Source organism: Nomascus leucogenys, chromosome 18, assembly GCF_006542625.1.
Source record: "Nomascus leucogenys isolate Asia chromosome 18, Asia_NLE_v1, whole genome shotgun sequence".
In the NCBI taxonomy this organism is placed as follows: Eukaryota; Metazoa; Chordata; class Mammalia; order Primates; family Hylobatidae; genus Nomascus; species Nomascus leucogenys.
The window spans coordinates 96,065,856-96,084,074 of record NC_044398.1 but is presented as its reverse complement, the minus strand read 5'-3'; the positions used below and the strand labels follow the sequence as shown (position 1 = coordinate 96,084,074).

At 40.0% G+C, this 18,219-nt stretch overlaps 1 protein-coding gene across 11 annotated transcripts in view; it reads left to right on the top strand.

Moving 5' to 3' along the window:
- The window catches only part of RBFOX1 (RNA binding fox-1 homolog 1), a 2,489,097-nt gene that overhangs the window by 1,808,488 nt on the left and 662,390 nt on the right, over nt 1-18,219 (top strand). For all 11 annotated transcript variants that reach the window (XM_030799104.1, XM_030799108.1, XM_030799109.1 and 8 more), the window contains one exon: nt 16,959-17,000. In XM_030799104.1, the coding sequence (XP_030654964.1) occupies nt 16,959-17,000 (42 nt within the window). The remainder of the gene's footprint in view (nt 1-16,958; nt 17,001-18,219) is intronic.

The window sequence follows — 18,219 nt, the reverse complement described above, 5'->3', positions numbered from 1 at the left end:
GTAGAGATAGGGTTTTACATTGTTGGCCAGGCTGGTCTCAAACTTGTGACCTAAGGTGATCCACCTGTCTTGGCCTCCCAAAGTGCTGGGATTACAGGCGTGAGCCGCCGCACACAGCCTCTGAGACGCTGCATTTGTAATGAGTTTCCAGGTGATGACGGCGCTGTTGGTCCTCATTCTCACTTTGAGTGTTACGATCCTGCAGGATACTCCAAGTGAGAACTGTACTTGGGATTCTGCACCCTCCACTTTCTTCCTCACCCAGACGTGCCCATTTGGCTGTGGTGCTGGCCCATTTATCCTAGTTAAAGGGTTCCACAGTTCCCTGTGATTATCCCTCATGATACGGATCACGTTATACACTTAAATTAAATAAAATGCACCCTATTGAATGCACTGCACACAAAAAGAATATTTATTTGAATATTAAGTACAGATAAGACTTCCCCTGGGATTATTTCAGAGCGCATTTGCAGAATTTAATTGCAATATTTTCCCACTCAGTTTCTTTCTGAACGCTACTTGTGAAAATATTTTCTTTCTGAAGGTAAAGCTCTGTGCTGTTGGTTTATTATTATTATTATTTCAAATCTGAAGGGCTGTCTGAGCTCGGTCATTACTTCCAGTGTCTAATTAATACTGATGATGATAAAGCAAACAGCCAGGTGACCTAGATTTTCCTTTTAAATTGCTGGCAATTAACATGAATGCTCATTGTTGCAGAACTTTTGGGAATGTAGTCCTTCCAGTTAGGATTCTTCAAGTTGGGGGTTTTAAGAGTTCATTTTGTGTGAAGCATACGTCTTCCAGCACTCCTTCCATTAAGCTTTCCAGGAAGAAAACACACACACACATACACAGACGAACAGTCACCACCACCACCCAGCCAACCCTTTCAGACAACTGAACTGGAAAATTAGAAAATGAATACTCCTCAAGTTTCTCAAGCTACAGAATCATTCCCATTTCTTAAATAATGACATTTTGTAAAGTCATAGAAATCAGCAGTAGAAAAGACCTCTTGTGTAAAGATTTCTTCAGATGCGAATGTCAGAATAGCGTGGAAAGATGGCCTGGGGATGTCTACCTGGGGTGCCTTCTACCCCTATTTCCTTGTCTGGAAAATTGGTCCCATGGGACTTAGTGCATCTTGAGATTTTTTTTTTTTTTCCATGATAGCGTTGTAGTTCTTACATGATATATTTCTTTTGCCTTTCTCTACAATCTGTAGATGTGGATTTACAGTGTCCCATCCTAAAACTTTCAGAAGATTTAGCCAATTTTTCAAAATCTTGGTTTTCTACCGCTGTCTTATGGGAAAGGGGTCCCAATCCAGATCCCCAGATAGGGTTCTTGGATCTCCCGCAAAAAAGAATTCAGGGCGGCTCGGAGGGTGGCTCACGCCTGTAATCCCAACACTTTGGGAGGCCGAGGCGGGTGGATCACGAGGTGAGGAGTTCGAGACCAGCCTGGCTGTCTTTACTAAAAATACAAAAATTAGCTGGACGCTGTGGCGGCTGTCCGTAATCCCAGCTATTTGGGAGGCTGAGGCAGGAGAATCGCTTGAAACCATAAGGCAGAGGTTGCAGTGAGCCAAAATTGTGCCACTGCACTCCAGTCAGGACGAAAGAGCAAAACTCCATCTCAAAAACAAAAACAAAAACAAAAAAAAGAAAAAGAAAAATAATTCAGGGCAAGTCCATAGAGTAAAGTGAAAGCAAGTTTATTAAGAAAGTAGGGGAATAAGAATGGCTACTTCACAGACAGAGTGGATGAAGGGCCTATGAGCCCCTCATCAGAGTGGATGATGAGCCCCTTGGGGCTGCTTGTTTCCCATTTTTATGGTTATTTCTTCATGACATGCTAAACAAGGAGTAGATTATTCATGCTTCCCCTTTTTAGGCCATACAGGGTAACTTCGTGATGTTGCCATAGCATTTATAAACTGTCATGGTGCCAGTGGGAGTGTGGCAGTGAGGAAGACTAGAGGTCATCTTCGTCACCATCTTGGTTTTGGTGGGTTTTGGCTGGCTTCTTTACTGCAACCTGTTTTATCAGCAAAGTCCTTACGACATCTATCTTGTGCTGACCTCCTGTCTTATCCTGTGACTTAGAATGCCTTAGCCATCTGGGAATGCAGCCCAGTAGGTCTTATCCTCTGTTTTTTTTTTTTTTTTTTTGAGATGGAGTTTTGCTCTTGTTGCCCAGGCTGGAGTGTGCAACAGCAAATCTTGGCTCACCACAACCTCCACTTCCCGGGTTCAAGCGCTTCTCCTGCCTCAGCCTCCCAGGTAGCTGGGATTATAGGTATATACCACCATGCCAGAGGTCTTAGCTTCATTTTACCCAGCCCCTATTCAAGATGGAGTTGCTCTGGTTCATACACCTTTGACAGTTGTGATGCTGTCTGCTAAACATCTGAGGAAATAGTGAGGTAGGTCCAGTCCACTGTCAAGTTATGAAAAGAACAAGTCACAACAACAACAACAAATGGACTACTGAATTCGGTTTACTTTCTTGTAGTGAAAAGGCACGTTATATAGTCCTTTCTGTGTGATAGGCACTCTTCTAATTGCTTTGCAAATATTAACTCATTGAAATTATGTGATGACCCTGTGGGGCACATGGGTAGACCCAGGCAAGGAATTTGTTCAAGGTCCCTAAGCTAATAAAGACTTGAGTTGAGCTTTGAACCTTGGAAGTCTGGCTTTAGAATTTGTTCTCTTAACCACTGCATTTTAGATGCCTCTCAAATGTCTCTCAATTAATATGATCAAGATGATTGCCCAGATAAGGTCATGGCCTGTGTGTCTCTGCTGAATCTATTTAATTGGGATGCAGATTATAAAATTATCAACTTCTGATAAAATTATCATTAGAGCTCTGTAATATCCAATGAGAAAGAAAAAAAATTCCAGTTAAAACATCTTAACTTGAAAATGTCTTGAGAACATATATTCTATCCAAGTAGAGATATGCAAATAGTATGTAAATCCCCCACCTGCCCTCCCCTCCACACTCTTTCCCACCTCTGGATGTAGAGAGGGGAATGATGGGAAAATCTTTGTTGGGATGCTATTCTACACAGAGTTTCCTGGCTATAGGGTAATGATGGTCCCAGGAGACCTGTTCAGGGAAGGATGCCAAGCCCTTTTAGTTACCCAGGACATTTTGGTGAGTGTCGCTTGAATTTTCTTAGACTGAGCAAGGGTTTGGGATGGGGTTGAAGGAGGACAATTATAACCCTTGATTATGAAGGAAAGAAATAGTGATTGCTTTTGCTGGTGAAACAAATAGAAATCATCTTTGCAATAACTGCGATTGTTTTCTCCCACTCTCCTCTGCCTCGGTTCACAAAATACCTTATTAAATCTGGAGAATAAACATGTACCTGGGGTAATGGTTTATTATTAGAATAAATAATAGGTAATATGTTTCTTCTACCCTGCAAGGTATCAGGTGCAAAGACATTTCGTGGTTTAGCTTGTAAAGGTGCTTACATGTGTCAGACCAGCCAGGCTCTTCATGGCCAGGGGCTGCCCTTTCATTTCAAGACCTGCATCAAGCCTGAAATGAACAACTCCACAAGACTGCATTCTTGCAGAAAGCAGATGTGGGAGGCCGAAGGGGATATTGGCCATGTGCTGCTTGGGGCTGCCATGTCTTGCTCAATGTTTGCCTGTCTGATTTATCTGCCTGGACCTGGGGGACTTCTTTTGTTGGTAATGGGGTCTTTACCAAGAGGGTGCATGGCAGAGCAAGTGGGAAAAGCACTTCCTCCCGAGGAAAACACCTCATTAAAACCTGTAATTTGAGGTTTGTTCAAGTGGGCATCCTGACCTCTGACATCCCTGTAATCAGACAACCAACACTTGAGTCTCTCCAGTGACGCATAGCCAGAACAGTGACTCTCTTGATATAAGTACCATTATTACTAAAGAATATGATGCTTAAAGGAATAGCAGGAGAAGTGCTCACTAAATGCTAAATGTGTTGCCCTGCCTAGGAGATACCACCCCATAGGTCATTCAAGTAGTAAGAATACTAAGTGTTTTGAGATTTTAGGATATGCTCTATAAAGTATTCCCAAGGACTCTTAGCCATAAATTAAATATGTTAGAGCTTTTAGCATTTGGGTTTATTGTACAAGTTTATGTATAACAACAAATCCATTATTATTTTTTCTACTTAGTACTTAGCCGTGTCAAGCTCTTTCCTCCATCTCCCTTGACCCTCCAAAGCTGGCATCCTTTCAAAACCAGACAAGATTTTAACAGCAGATAATGGTCCTCCCCAAGGTTAAGAGGAAAACATCGTGGGAGAGCTGAGTGTGTTCTCTAAGTTATTTTCTCAAGCGTATTTTGTTCATTTATGCAACATGAGACAGAATCAAGTTAATTAATCATGGCTGACTTGAGTCATTGTTGTGACTTTTTGTTTTTATTTTTTTAATTGATTATTTCTCACCTCCTTTCCTGAAACCTAAGCATTTACTACTGTAACGCACTTCTTTTCTCCCTTGTGACAAAAGTTAACAAACTTCATGACCAGTGGTGGGATCTGTATTTGCTTATCTGACACAAACTATCCTGTCTTCTTAGAATCAGAGGACACACTTTATTGTGAGATACACTTGCAAAAAGCAATGGATATGGTTACAAACATACGTTGGATTATAGGACTGTATTATATTCAAAGATTTCAGGCCTTTATAAGCTCAGGTATCTAATAAACATTACATATGAGACCCTAGAAGCAGACTAGGCAAAGTGACCTCTCTCTTTTTATTTTATGTTTGTACTTTTACTTTCCTACTGAAGAGAATCCACACAAAAGTATATAATGCCCTGCAGAATTGGAGCTTTTGTTTCATTTTTCAAGACAGCCACCCTACATTTACTTTTTTGGTGCTATGGGGAGTTATTATTATTATTATTATTATTATTGTTTTGAGGCACAGTCTCACTCTGTCACCACATTGGAGTGCAGTGGCATGATCTCAGCTCACTGCAACCTTCGCCTCCCTGGTTCAAGCAATTCTACTGCCTCAGCCTCCCGAGTAGCAGGCACTACAGGCGCCCGCCACCATGCCAGCTAGTTTTCTGCATTTTTAGTAGAGACAGGGTTTCACCATGTTGGCCAGGATGGTCTCCATCTCTTGACCTCATGGTCCTCCTGCCTCCGCCTCCCAGAGTGCTGGGATTGCAGGCATGAGCCACGACGCCTGGCTGAGTTATTTTATAGCTGCCATTAATCAAACACTTACTGTGTGCCAGGCCAGGTTTGGCTTTGATGCTCTACAAATAACATCTCATTTAATTATTATAATAACCCCATAACTCAGCCATTTAAATTATATTATTATTGCTGCTCTTCCTATGAATTTATAAAAGTGATGCATGCTCATTGCAATAAGTTGAGGTGATATAACAGAATACAAGATTAAAAATGAGAAAACCAACTTCACTGCCCCTTCTTCTCCACTATTGGTCTGGTTCCCAGGACATTATTTTTGTGCTTTTGTCTGAAGTTTGTTGTTTATCATTCCAGACTTTTTTCTATGTATAAATGGATATTTTTCTGTGCACGTACGTGTGTGTGTGTGCATAGTTTTTTATACATAAATGGATTACAGGTTAAAAATGGTTTTAACTTGCTTTTGTTTTATTTCATCATAGACATCTTTCCTTAAATCACTCAATTTCTAATGGATCCATAGTATTCCATAGTATAGATCAAAGTTTGGCAAATTATGGCAGTGGGCCAAAGGCAGCCTCACTGCCTGATTCTGTAAATAAAGGTTTTTTATTTTGAGATGGAGTCTCACTCTTTCCCCAAGGCTGAAGCGCAATGATGCGATCTCTGCTCATTGCAACCTCCACCTCCTGGGTTCAAGCGATTCTCCCGCCTCAGCCCCTGAGTAGCTGGGATTACAGGCACGCGCCACCATGCCCAGTTAATTTTTTTTTTTTTTTTTTGTATTTTTACTAAAGACGGGGTTTCACCATGTTGGTCAGGCTGCTTTCGAACACCTGACCTCATGATTCTCCCGCCTTGTCCTCCCAAAGTGCTGGGATTACAGGTGTGAGCCACCGCACCCAAGCCTGTAAATAAAATTTTATTGGAACACAGTAGCACCCATTTGTTTACACATCGTCAGTGGCTGCTTTTGCACCATAATTGCAGAACCGACTAGCTGCAGCAAAGACAAGAGAGTCTATGGCTCTCAAAGGGCAATGTATTTCCTATTTGGCTCTTAGGAGAAAAAGTTTTTCAACTCCTAATGTAAATGAACCACAATTCTTTTAACCATTTCATTACTTGTGGACCTTGGCATTATTCTCAGTTCTGGGTCTGTTCTGTGACAAGCACTGTCCTTATTTGCTCATTCGCCCTTGCACTGTGTTAAAGAGATTCCTAGAATACTAACCATCGAATTAAAGGAAATGGAAGTTCTGCATTGTGATAACTGCCAGCTGCCCCCTCAAAACAGTCAGTACGGATTTATCCACCCTTCGTAAAAAGATAATATCAAACCTTTCAAAATTTCAAGGAAGCTGTTGCCCTCTTTTTTTTTTTTAAGAAAAGGAATCTGATGCTCCAAAAGTGTCATTAATTTAGCCAAATTCACAAGGCCTCTTGGGGAACAAAGCCAGGATTTAGACCCAAGTCATTTGACCCAGTGCTTCTTGTGAAAACCTCCTGTCTCATTAATTTCAATACCAATTGCTGGTATTTGCTTAATTTTTAAATGTGCTCAGTGCTTTGCTTAGTAATTCAAAAAGATTATGCTCACAATAAAATTAGACACTGTTCAGGTACCATATTATCTCTATGGTACAAATGGGGAAGTTGCCCACAGAGTTTATATAATATGGCTAATATTACATAGGAGATGAACAAGGACTGGAGTTCCTTAGTCTGATTCCTGAACCTCCAGTCTCCACCGGGGAGAAAACTGGATCTACAGAAGGGCCCAGTGCTTTGATATCAGAGAAATCTAATTTGGTGGAAATTATACTGGTTCTTACTTCAATAAGCCAGGTATGGAAATTTGTGTGTTTTATGGAACTAGAGAAGACTAGCTAGTCATTGCATGTCTTGTTGTAGAGAAACACAAGTGTGTAAACAGCATCTTGTCAGGGCACAGTAGCTAATGAGCACCTGCTAAGGACAAGGGAGGCACAGCCTGGGGAGGAGGGCTAGCAGTGTAGGTATCCATGGTTTTAGTTGGTTTACTTGACCCTGGAAACTTTACAACGGTGATTCAGAGAGTAAACCTAGTCAACCCATCTGGATGGTAATTCCCTGTTGAATATTTCCTATCTTTATGGTTTCAGGAATTCACTCACTCTGTGCCTCAGTTTCTCCACCTGTAAAATGGAGCTAAGATCAAATCAGCTAATGAAATCAATTGTCAGCTGCTTACAAAGTTCTGAGAATTAACTGAGCTCTTAATTAGGAACTGTTTAGCACATTTTATGACATATTACAAACATTGGATACATTTTAACGAATGTTAGTGTGAAATTTATTTCAGCAAAAAGTGATTAAGGCCAGGTGCAGTGGCTTGCACCTATAATCCCAGCAGTTTGGGAGGCCCAGGCGGGCGGATCTTTTGAGGTCAGGAGTTCGAGACCGACCCGGCCAACATGGCAAAACCCCATCTCTACTAAAAATACAAAAATTAGCCAGGTGTGGTGGTTGGCACCAGGAATCCCAGGTACTCGGGAGGCTGAGGCAGGAGAATCACTTGAACCCGGGAGATGGGGGTTTCAGTGAGCTGAGGTTGTGCCACTGCACTTCCTGGGTGACAGAGGAAGACTTTGTTTCAAAAATAAATAAATAAATAAAGTGATTAAAACATTTACTTTCTTGGCAGCATAATTAAAATTGAGCAAAACCTAAATGTTTTGCAATCCCAAAGTACCTTCACTTCCACCCTCCACCCTCCAGTCTTATGTTCTCCCTTACTTTGTCCTACTTTTGACTGTGCCATTCGCAGTCTCTTGTTTCTGTATCCTTGGGGAGGCCCTCCTGCCCAACTCCTATTTGCTCAGTAGGGGTTAGATCGAGGGTGTCAGCTCCAGGAACACCTGACTCTTGTCTCCTCCACTGCTTCCCATCCTTCAGCCGGCTGCGTTGGTGCCTCTCCTTTGAGCACCCCTGGAACCCTGTTTTTTCTTTTCTATCACATATGACCCTGTATCATCATCATTATTTTATTCATCACTACTCCTCCGTCTTTTTTAAATAAAATGTACTATGTGTTATTTAGATACACACCCCTTTTCATTAGCACAGCCTAGGCAGTTAGTACCCTGAGTAGATATGTCAAATGTGTATCATAATCCTGAAATGCATCAAGGAAAAGGCAAACTCTAGGGCTCACCATAGGTACTTGGAGACATGTGTTTATAAGAAAATGCCATCTTGTTTCAGAAGAATTTCTAATGATTACAAAAACAGCACCGCTGAGAAATACAGCTACCAATTGATTTGATTTATTGAGTTCCGTGCTGCTAAACTTGTCCGGTGTTTTCCTTCTAACTGATTCATAATTGTCCTGAAAACTGGATTTTCCAACATTGTATTATTGCGGACACAAAAACATGCCCATCTATTTATCCATTCATTTATTGTGTGTCTTCTACTTCATTTGACTCCTACTTTCCCCAATTCAATTCGCTCACCAGTTCCCTCTTGCACTTGACTCTTCTGTCATATTCAATTATTGCACTTCCGTAATCTCACTGCGCTTTCCACACATCCCCCCACCTTTCCTCTGAATATATTTTTTTCATTGTTTCCCTGGATACATTGTCTAAAAGACAAAACAAAAACAAACAAAATACACTATCACCTTTTTCAATTCTCCAAGACAAGTTTGGCCACCTCCTATGCACTGTAAGCACCTCTTATACTTTCACTGTACAAATGTTCTCTGTATTGTAATTATCCATAGACTCATCTTTTTCCCCACCTAGACGATAGCTCCAGCAGCCTTCTTTGCTATTGTATTCCTGGCACCTAGGACAGTGTCTGACATCCAGAAGGTGCTTGAGATATGTGTATGTATATATGCATGTGTGGGTATAGGTGTGTATGTGTGTGGGTAAATAGACATATATGAAAGGATGGATGAGTAAACAAGTGGATTCCAAACATCGTACTCATTTCTAGAAAAGGGAAGCCATCTAAGGCTCAGTTCTAGTCCTTGCAGAACTGGTCTGATGTGTGGGAGGGAAAATCAGACTGAAAGTAGGGTCAGAATAAAGCAGGAAGCACTGATAAGAGAGAGCCCAAAGTCAGGAGAAGGATGAAAAAGGCTGAGTGTGAGAAAGCGTCTTTGGCCCTGTTGGCTAAATGAAGACAGGAGACGGGGAAGATGAATCCCTGCTATTAAACATCTCGTTCAACCAGGAGAGCAAAGGGTCTCATGCTGAAGTTTATTGCTTCAGTTTCTAACCTTTCATAAGTGCTTACTTGGCAGCCCTTTCGAGAGTGGTATTTGATTCTGGAAGCATCTTAAAGGAGCAGCGCCCGACCTTCCACTTTCCTTTTTTTCATTTAGGCCATAAAATATATTGGTTTTGTGCATTACTGCTATGGGAGAAAAAAAATATCACATGTTAGTTTCCAAATGAAATGACATTTGATAAAGTGTACATTTAAGATATTTTTCAAGGCTGGCTTTTAAAGAATGCACAGGTAGGGTCTTTCTTCATCACAGACTGTAGGGAGTTACAGGTGCCTTTTTTTCCACCTCCCCTCTCCGCAACCTGAGCATCTCCCATAATGGTTATGGGGAAAATTTTTTAAGAGCCTCATTAGTTGCAGCAATAACTTACGGAGTCTTCCGAGCATCGTTATATCCTGTTTGGGGTGTTGTTTGATGAGCAAGGCTGCAGCCGAAACACACAACTCATGATGGGATTCTGCCATTTTGCACAATGGACAGCTCTGTCTTCAGGGAAGATGTGAGGAAAGCATGGATCTGCATTTGATGACCCCTACTTAAAGAAGGGGAGGTCACTGGCCACCTTACTCATGAGATGTGTATGTCACTGGATTGACTCAAATTGGCCAGCGACTCCCACTTCCAAACAAAGGGGTTGGCAGTAGGTGGAGTATGGTGGTGGTGGTGGCATCCAGTTTACTAATAATTTATGAAATGGAACAGGTGCATGACCCAAAAAAAGCAGGATACTGTCAGTAGAATTTAAGCAAAATAATATGGGATGCTTTGCAGGGACAAAGAAACACAACAAAGACAAACATGTCTACTATAGAGATTACTTGAAATGTCCTTTCTGTTATTCCCAAATCTCGTTTTCCTTATTCGGCTTCATTTGAAGGGCAGCATAGCTATTTCCTTGGCTACTGTTGGATTTTGCATTTGACATCGTCTGCAATAGGAATATGATAATGTGGTGCCACTTCATATGACACAGGTCAGAGGTCCGTAGGCCACCCGGTTCCTTCAATGTCGTCATTGTGCTCCTGTGAGTCTGGCAAATCCTTGTAATATTTGAAGGCAGATGTTAAAAATATTAATTTTGTTATAAGATATACTTTTTTTTTTTAAATAGAGCAAGACAGTGTCTCGCTTTGTTGCCCAGGCTGGAGTGCAGTGGCGCGATCTTGGTTCACTGCCTCCCTCTGCCGCCCAGGTTCAAGTGATTCTCTTGGCTCAGCCTCCTGAGTAGCTGGGACTACAGGCGTGTTCCACCACATCCGGCTAATTTTTTTGTATTTTTAGTAGAGACAGAGTTTTACCATGTTGGCCAGGCTCTTCTGGAACTCCTGACCTCAGGTGATCTGCCCACCTCTGCTTCCCAAAGTGCTGGGATTGCAGGTGTGAGCCACCATGCCTGGCTAAGATAAACTTTTTATTAATTAAGGAAAATCAGTGCTATCACTATTGCTATATATTTTTTAAAACACTTGTATTTCTGCAAGGTACTGATATTAAAATACTAGCTGATTATAAATGCCCTGCGTATCACAAAGGATAATTTGAAAACTACAGAAAAGCATTAAGAAGGAAGCATTGCCCTCAGTCTTTAATTGCATTAGCCATTTAGTTTATATTGTACACGTGGATGGGTGTTCCATTTTGAGTTAATTTTTGTATAAAGTGTGAGGTTTAGGTAAAGGAGTGTGTGTGTGTGTGTGTGTACACATCCAGTTACCCTAACATTATTTGTTCTGAATATTTCATTTTTTATAGGTTTTCTTAAAGGTGGTATTGTAGGGATTATCACACACATCTTTCTCTCAGTCTACAAGACTCAGTATTTTGCCTCTTTAGTTGGAACGCAGAAACCTTATCACCCATGTTAATTAGCTTGACTGGGGGGATTGTTTTTACAATTTATACATACATTAAAATATCAAGTTGAATACCTTAAATATATGTAATTTTTATTTTTTAATTGTGCCTCAATAAAGACGGGAGATAATAAAGAAAATTTATCGCCATGTATGCCTCTTTGTTTCTTTAGTCTTTGTGTTTTGTTTATTTTTTTTGGAGTGGGGGAGTACACAGTCTTACTCTGTGTGAAATGGCACGATCTTGGCTCACTGCAACCTCCGTCTCCTGGGTTCAAGCGATTCTCCTGCCTCAGCCTCCCAAGGAGCTGGGATTACAAGCACACGCCATCATGCCCAGCTAATTTTTGTATTTTTAGTAGAGACACGGTTTTGCTGTGTTGACCAGGCTGGTCTTGAACTCCTGACCTTAGGTGATCTGCCTGCCTCGGTCTTTCAAAGTCCTGGGATTACAGGCGTGAGCCACTGTGCCCGGCCTATATTTTGTTTATCTTATGTATTGTATATCCATAAATTAAAAAGCTCTTCATGCACTTCCCTCCCCCCCGTTTTTTTGCTTTAAGCCATTAAACATATTTTAATGAACTCAAGAGTATAGAAAGCTCTTCATGCAATTTCCTTTTTTTTTTTTTTTTTTTTTGCTTTAAGCCATTAAACATATTTTAATGAACTCAAGAGTACAGTCACCTATTAACATTTACCCATATGTTTACCATTTCCATTTCCAGCTCTTCCTTTCTTGTTGTTTGAAGTTTCCTTCAGGTATCCTATTTCCTTTATCTGGAAAACTTCCTATAGTGATTATTTTAGAGCAGGTCTGTCTGCAGTAAATTTTCTTAGTTACTTTCATATTTCAGCTTCATTTCTAAAGGATATTTTCATTGGATGTAGTATTCTCAGTTGACAATTATTTTTTCAGTATTTAAATAACTGTGTGTTACTTTCTGCTGACCTCTCTGGATTTTTGTTTGTTTACTTTTTGTTTTAAATCCATAGTTCTTTGAATTGTTGGGCCCTTACAAGTATTGCATTGTTTGTCTCTGGCTGTTTTCAGTGTTTTAATTTTAGGCTTTACCAATATGGCTGTGATATATGTGGTTGTGGATTTCGTTGATTTTAACTCTTAGTTCCTTGAAATTGTGTTTATATCTTTTGTCAAATGTAGGAAGTTTTCAGCCATTATTTCTTAAAATTTTTTTTTTTCTGCAGTGAACTCTTTATCCTTATATTCTAGAATTTCAGTAACATGAAATGTTGTACGTTTTGATATTTGTTCCACAGGCCCTGCGTTTCTTTCTCTTTTTTTTTTTTGTCTTCAATTTTTTTTCCTCTGTGTTGTTTAGAATGGATACTTTTTATGTACTCAAGTTTACTTATTTTTCTTCTGCTGTCTTCATTGTGTGTTTGGACACTTACAGTGAGATTTTATTCTGTTTTAATTAATTAATTAATTAATTTTTTTGAGACGACGTCTCACTCTTGTCGCCCAGGCTGAGTGCAGTGGTGCAGTCTTTACTCACTGCAACCTCCGCCTCCCAGGTTCAAGTGATTCTCCTGCCTCAGCCTTCTGAGTAGCTGGGAATAAAGGTGCCCACCACCACGCCCGGCTAATTTTTTTATTTTTAGTAGAGAAGGGGTTTCACCATTTTGGCCAGGCTGCTCTCAAATTCCTGACCTCAGGTGATCCACCCTGCTTGGCTTCCCAAAATTCTGGGATTACAGGTGTGAGCCACCGTGCCCAGCCCAATATTTTATTTTTATTTTTTTTAAAAAATTTAGTTATTTTTATGGTTGTAAAATTTCCTTTTGGTTTTTTTTGTTGTTGTTCTTTTGTTTTTGTTTTTGTTTTTGAGATGGACTCTCTCTCTGTCTCCCAGGCTAGAGTGCAGTGGCGCAATCTTGGCTCACTGCAACCTCCACCTCCCAGGTTCAAGCAATTCTCCTGCCTCTGCCTCCCTAGTAGCTGGGACTATAGGCGCATGCCGCCAAACCCAGCTAATTTTTTGTATTTGTAGTAGAGACAGGGTTTCATCGTATTAGCCAGGATGGTCTCGATCTCCTGACCTCATGATCCACCCGCCTCAGCCTTCCAAAGTGCTGGGATTACAGGCGTGAGCCACCGCACCCGGCTCTTTTTGGTTCGTTATCTTTTGTTTCTTTGCTAACACTGTCAATTTTTTTTTTTTCATTTATTTTCAGTGTGTTTTTTCTTACTGTTTGGAGCAGTTTTATACCAGCTGCTTTAAAGTTTTTATTTGATAATTCCAACATCTTTGCTATGTTGATGTTGGTGTCTGTGAATGTCTTTTCCCATGCAAATTTAGATTTTCCTGGTTCTTTGGTTGCTAAGTTATTTTGGTTTGTATTCTGGGTATATTGAATATTTTGTTGGGAGACTCTAGGTCTTGTTTAAAATCCCATGAAAGTTGTTGATATTTTTGTTTTAGTAAGCAATCAATCTTGTTGCATTCAGGCTGAAAGCTCTTGCTTTTCTTCTGTGGATTTGTTTGCCATATCACTTCTGTTGGGTGTCTCCCATGTATATATCAAGTCTGGGACATGGGCAGTAATCTGTTCCTTAGTTCAATTCTCAAAGCTTATGGAAACATTTTAGGGTCAGATAGAGCCATGAGCACAGAGGTTAGTGTAGGAGTTTATAAAAATACTGTATGGGGGTGATTTTCCCAAATTATTTTCTCTCCAGGATCCTCAAAGTAATATTTGTTTTCTAGGGTTCCCCGTTTGTTGTCCTCCACCCAGAAAGGTGGAGATTTTTGTTTGTTTTTAATTTTTCTGTTCACCTGCGTCTCATCTGACTCTGCATTTAGGGCCAAGTGTCAAGAGAAGAGAGGAAATAAAAGCAGTGGGAGGTGGGAGTTGTTTGCCCAACCTCTTGGGACCACAGTCATAGATGTTAAGTGTCTGCAGCCACCCCTTTTGCCACTGTTGTTTATACGCAAACACTACCCTGAGATTGCCTGGAGACTGCAGCAGAAGAGGACAGATAAACTCTTAAAAAGAAAGAATAATAATAATAAAAAAGAACAATGGGGATTTTCCCTCTTCTCTGAGCATTAAGATTCCTGTCTTGTTTCTCAAGACAAAACCAGAGTGCTTCTCCTGAGTCTCTATCTGCCTGGGTGTCTCATTTTCAGCTCTTGGCTACCTTGCACCCACACTAAGGGGTATTGGTGGTGGGAGGTGGTAATTCACCACTTACCTGGTGGTACTTTAAGTTTTGGTTGTTTTGTTCCCCCCTCCATTTCTGCTGTTTAATTTTCAGAGGTCTCAAATAGCTCCCCCATGCATTCTATACTGATTTCCTCGATGCATTCAGTGGGGGAAACAGGATGAAGTGTTTTCGTTCCATGTCGTCAAGAACTGAAACCTCACCACCCACTTCATTTATTTTATTGTGTTAAAATGAACATAAAATAAAATTTACTTTTTTTTACCATTTTAAAGGGTACATTTTACTGGCATTTAAGTGAATTCACAATGTTGTGAAAATATTATCCAGTTTGAGAACATCTTAATCACCCCAAATAGAAACCTCATACCCATTAAGCAGTCACTCCTCCTTTTCCATTAACCCAGTCCTCTGGCAACATTTAATTTGCTCTCTGTCTCAATGAATTTTCTCTACTTCATCTTTTAACAGTTCATGGGGACACAATTTACTTAATATAAAGTCACCTATTTCAGGTGTGTAATTCATTGTGGGCTTTTTTTTTGGATATTTATAGAATTGTACCAGTTTCTTTTTAATTTTTTGGAATATTTCTCCTAGTCTTTTCCTCTTTAGTTTCTTTTTTTCCTTTACTTTTATCTTTTTTTTTTTCTTTTGAGATGGAGTTTTGCTCTTGTTGCCCAGGCTGGAATGTAATGGTGTGATCTCAGCTCACTGCAACCTCTGCCTCCCAGGTTCAAGTGATTCTCCTGCCTCAGCCATGCGAGTAGCTGGGATTACAGGCACCGGCCACCATGCCCAGCTAATTTTTGTATTTTTAGTAGAGAAGGGATTTCACCATATTGGCCAGGTTCGTCTCGAATTCCTGACCTCAGGTGTTCCACCCACCTTGGCCTCCCAAAGTGCTGGGATTACAGGCATGAGCAACCATGCCTGGCCTTCCTTCATTTTCTTTAGTGATCTGTTTCACTGTATTTTTAACACAAGATAGGAAACACAATATTGTATATTTCTGTGGTTTCTTTTCTTAAGTGAATGGTGTCTTTTGAACATTTTTCATATCTCTGTATTTAAAACTATGTTTCTAAATAGTACATGTTATGCCATACTATCAGTATACTGTATTTTTTAATTTTTCCATTATCACACATAATGTTTATAATTTCTTTTTTCATACATAATGCTGTTGTTAATTGACATGGAAATAAACATTTGTGTGCCTCTCTGCATATTTTCTTAAGAGCTACTCTTAGTGGTAATATTTCTGGGTAAAAGGGCATAGAAAAGCACTGATTTATAGATTTGGGGCTCTGGTGCATCCTTAAGTAAAGATTCTTCTTTTTTTTTGTTTCAGAGAAAGTGAAAACAAACTTTCTATACAAAATGCGTAAAATACACATCAAAAGTTGGTTCCTAAGCCTTCATATCCCTTAGTAAAAGTTTCAAAAACTTACAGTATATTGTCTGATGCTGGAAGTCGGGAGTTGTTTCATTGGTTAAAAAAAAAAATACTGGAAAGATACAGAATAAAGGTGAATGAAGACCTAAATTTTATTTCAGCTTAACTATTTTAGTTGACAGTGGAGTCTAACAGCTCCTGATGACAGAATGACCATACATCTCAAAATTCCTTGTATGTGTTCCTTTTTATCTGTGTCCTTAGCATAATCCTGTAATACTACTCCACCCATTCCTCTTAACCCACCTATGTTTTCTTGTTTGGATAATAAATTATATGGCCACTCTAAAGAAGCATCCTTGGACATTAAGTAAAACATGCCAGTAGGGCAAAGATAATTAATGCATGGCATATGTATTGCTAATACCCGCTTTCCTATCTGATGGCCGATACCAGAAACCTATCAGGGTTTCTTTCTCTGAAACAAGGATTGACCTCAGAATTCTCCCCAGCACAATACTATGGGGACTTAACTACCGTCTGATTAGAACTGGACCAGAAAATGTAACCCAGTTGCCAAGGCATGACAACTGACACTACTGGCCCTAAACATTGGAGAAGACTCTGTGTGTTTTCCACTGACTTACCACAACTATCTTGAGTGGGCCGTTATGGAGGAATTCTTGCACCTGTGAGATAGGGCAAGTTGGGGTTTTCAGGAAAAAGGGTGGGGAGTTTCATGATGAGAGGGGAGGTGCCCTCATCCCAGGTAGATGCTGCCTCCCACATATTCTCCTGCACCTCTCTCCTCGTCCCCTTTCCAGTCTCTGACTTATCCTAGCTGTGCTTCTGAATCACACAATTGAACTCCAAGTGAAGCTTGAGCTATGTAAACCTAAAGAAAAATTAAGTACATAATTAATTAATTATGGGTTTTCTTTGAGCTGAGTAATTAAAAGTAACTTTCTGTTTTCTTTCATGTTTTTCTGATGCGGAGCCTTCTGACTTTTCCCCTTCATTTTCTTTTCTTTGTAGGTTTCAAGAAAACAGATGAATTGTGAAAGAGAGCAGCTAAGGGTAGGTGCACCTGCTTGTAAAATGCTTCCTGATTCTCATTTTTGTGTGATAAGCAAAAATTTCCTTGTCTCTCCCAAGACACGGGTTCTAAATAACAGGCTTCATCTTAAGACTGGTAGAGTTGAAAATATTTATCCCAGCTAATTTAGTATTGATTGAGCTGGTAAATATAGTATATCTTCTTTTGAAGTGCCATTATAGTAGATATGGATTTTTTGATTTAGATTCAGCAATATATACTTCTCTTCTGGAATTTGTTTGACATCATTGTACTCTTTTTATGTACAACGCGAGGTCTAAGTAATAACAAAGGTCAAAAGGATGGTTTGCTGCCTTCTTAATATGAATACCGTGCTGTTTGCTGAGTGTCTAAAATGCTCTTTGGCTGTTGACTGGGATGGGTGAGCAAGGAATATGTCAAGGGTGTTTTCTAGGAGAATTTGCGTTATCTATAGACCTCTTGGTTTTAGTGACATTTGTGTATATGGGAGAGGGAGACAAAATTTTAAACCTCATATTCTGTTTCCCCACTTAAAAATGAAACTGTCTTGGTGCTCAGGCATATCGGTGTAAGAAGTATTCCCTAGATGTGGAGGGAATGTTTGGTTATAAATGGAGCTTGGTGACATTGTTCTGCTTTCCTTGTGTCTGAGTGGACATTTTCTTGGTATGGGGATGGCATTTTAAGAAACTATGGGATTTCTCCCCATTTGTTTTCTTTTAAATGAATTCATGTTTTCAGTGGACGAGATTTAAATTATGATTGCTCTATTTTTCATGTCACTAATGGAAGTTGGCAGTTTTTACTGGGCAATGTGCCTTATAGCCATGTTTTCAAATTGTTATAAAAATTAGAGAAATACGCTGCTTTTAAAACCACAACAGTGGGATTTGGCATTAGGAAACCGCTGTGCCCAAAGGTGTCTAATAAATAAGAATAATGTATTAAACAGGGCTAATGCCTTCATACAGTGCCCTGTAACTTTTCAGAGTATTTACCTAATGATAGTCTCGTGATGGCAATAATTTGTAGAGTTGCTTCCATTTCACAGTTGCTTTTGGCATCAGGTTTGTCAAGTACTTGGGTAAAATAAGCAACAGAATCCAGGTGCGTGAAACCGAGACAGTGAGACAAGGTTTTCTATTTCTTTTATGCATATTTGTTTAATGCACTATCTCAGTGTGGCCCCTCTCTACCCACTTTCTTCCAAGTACCTGT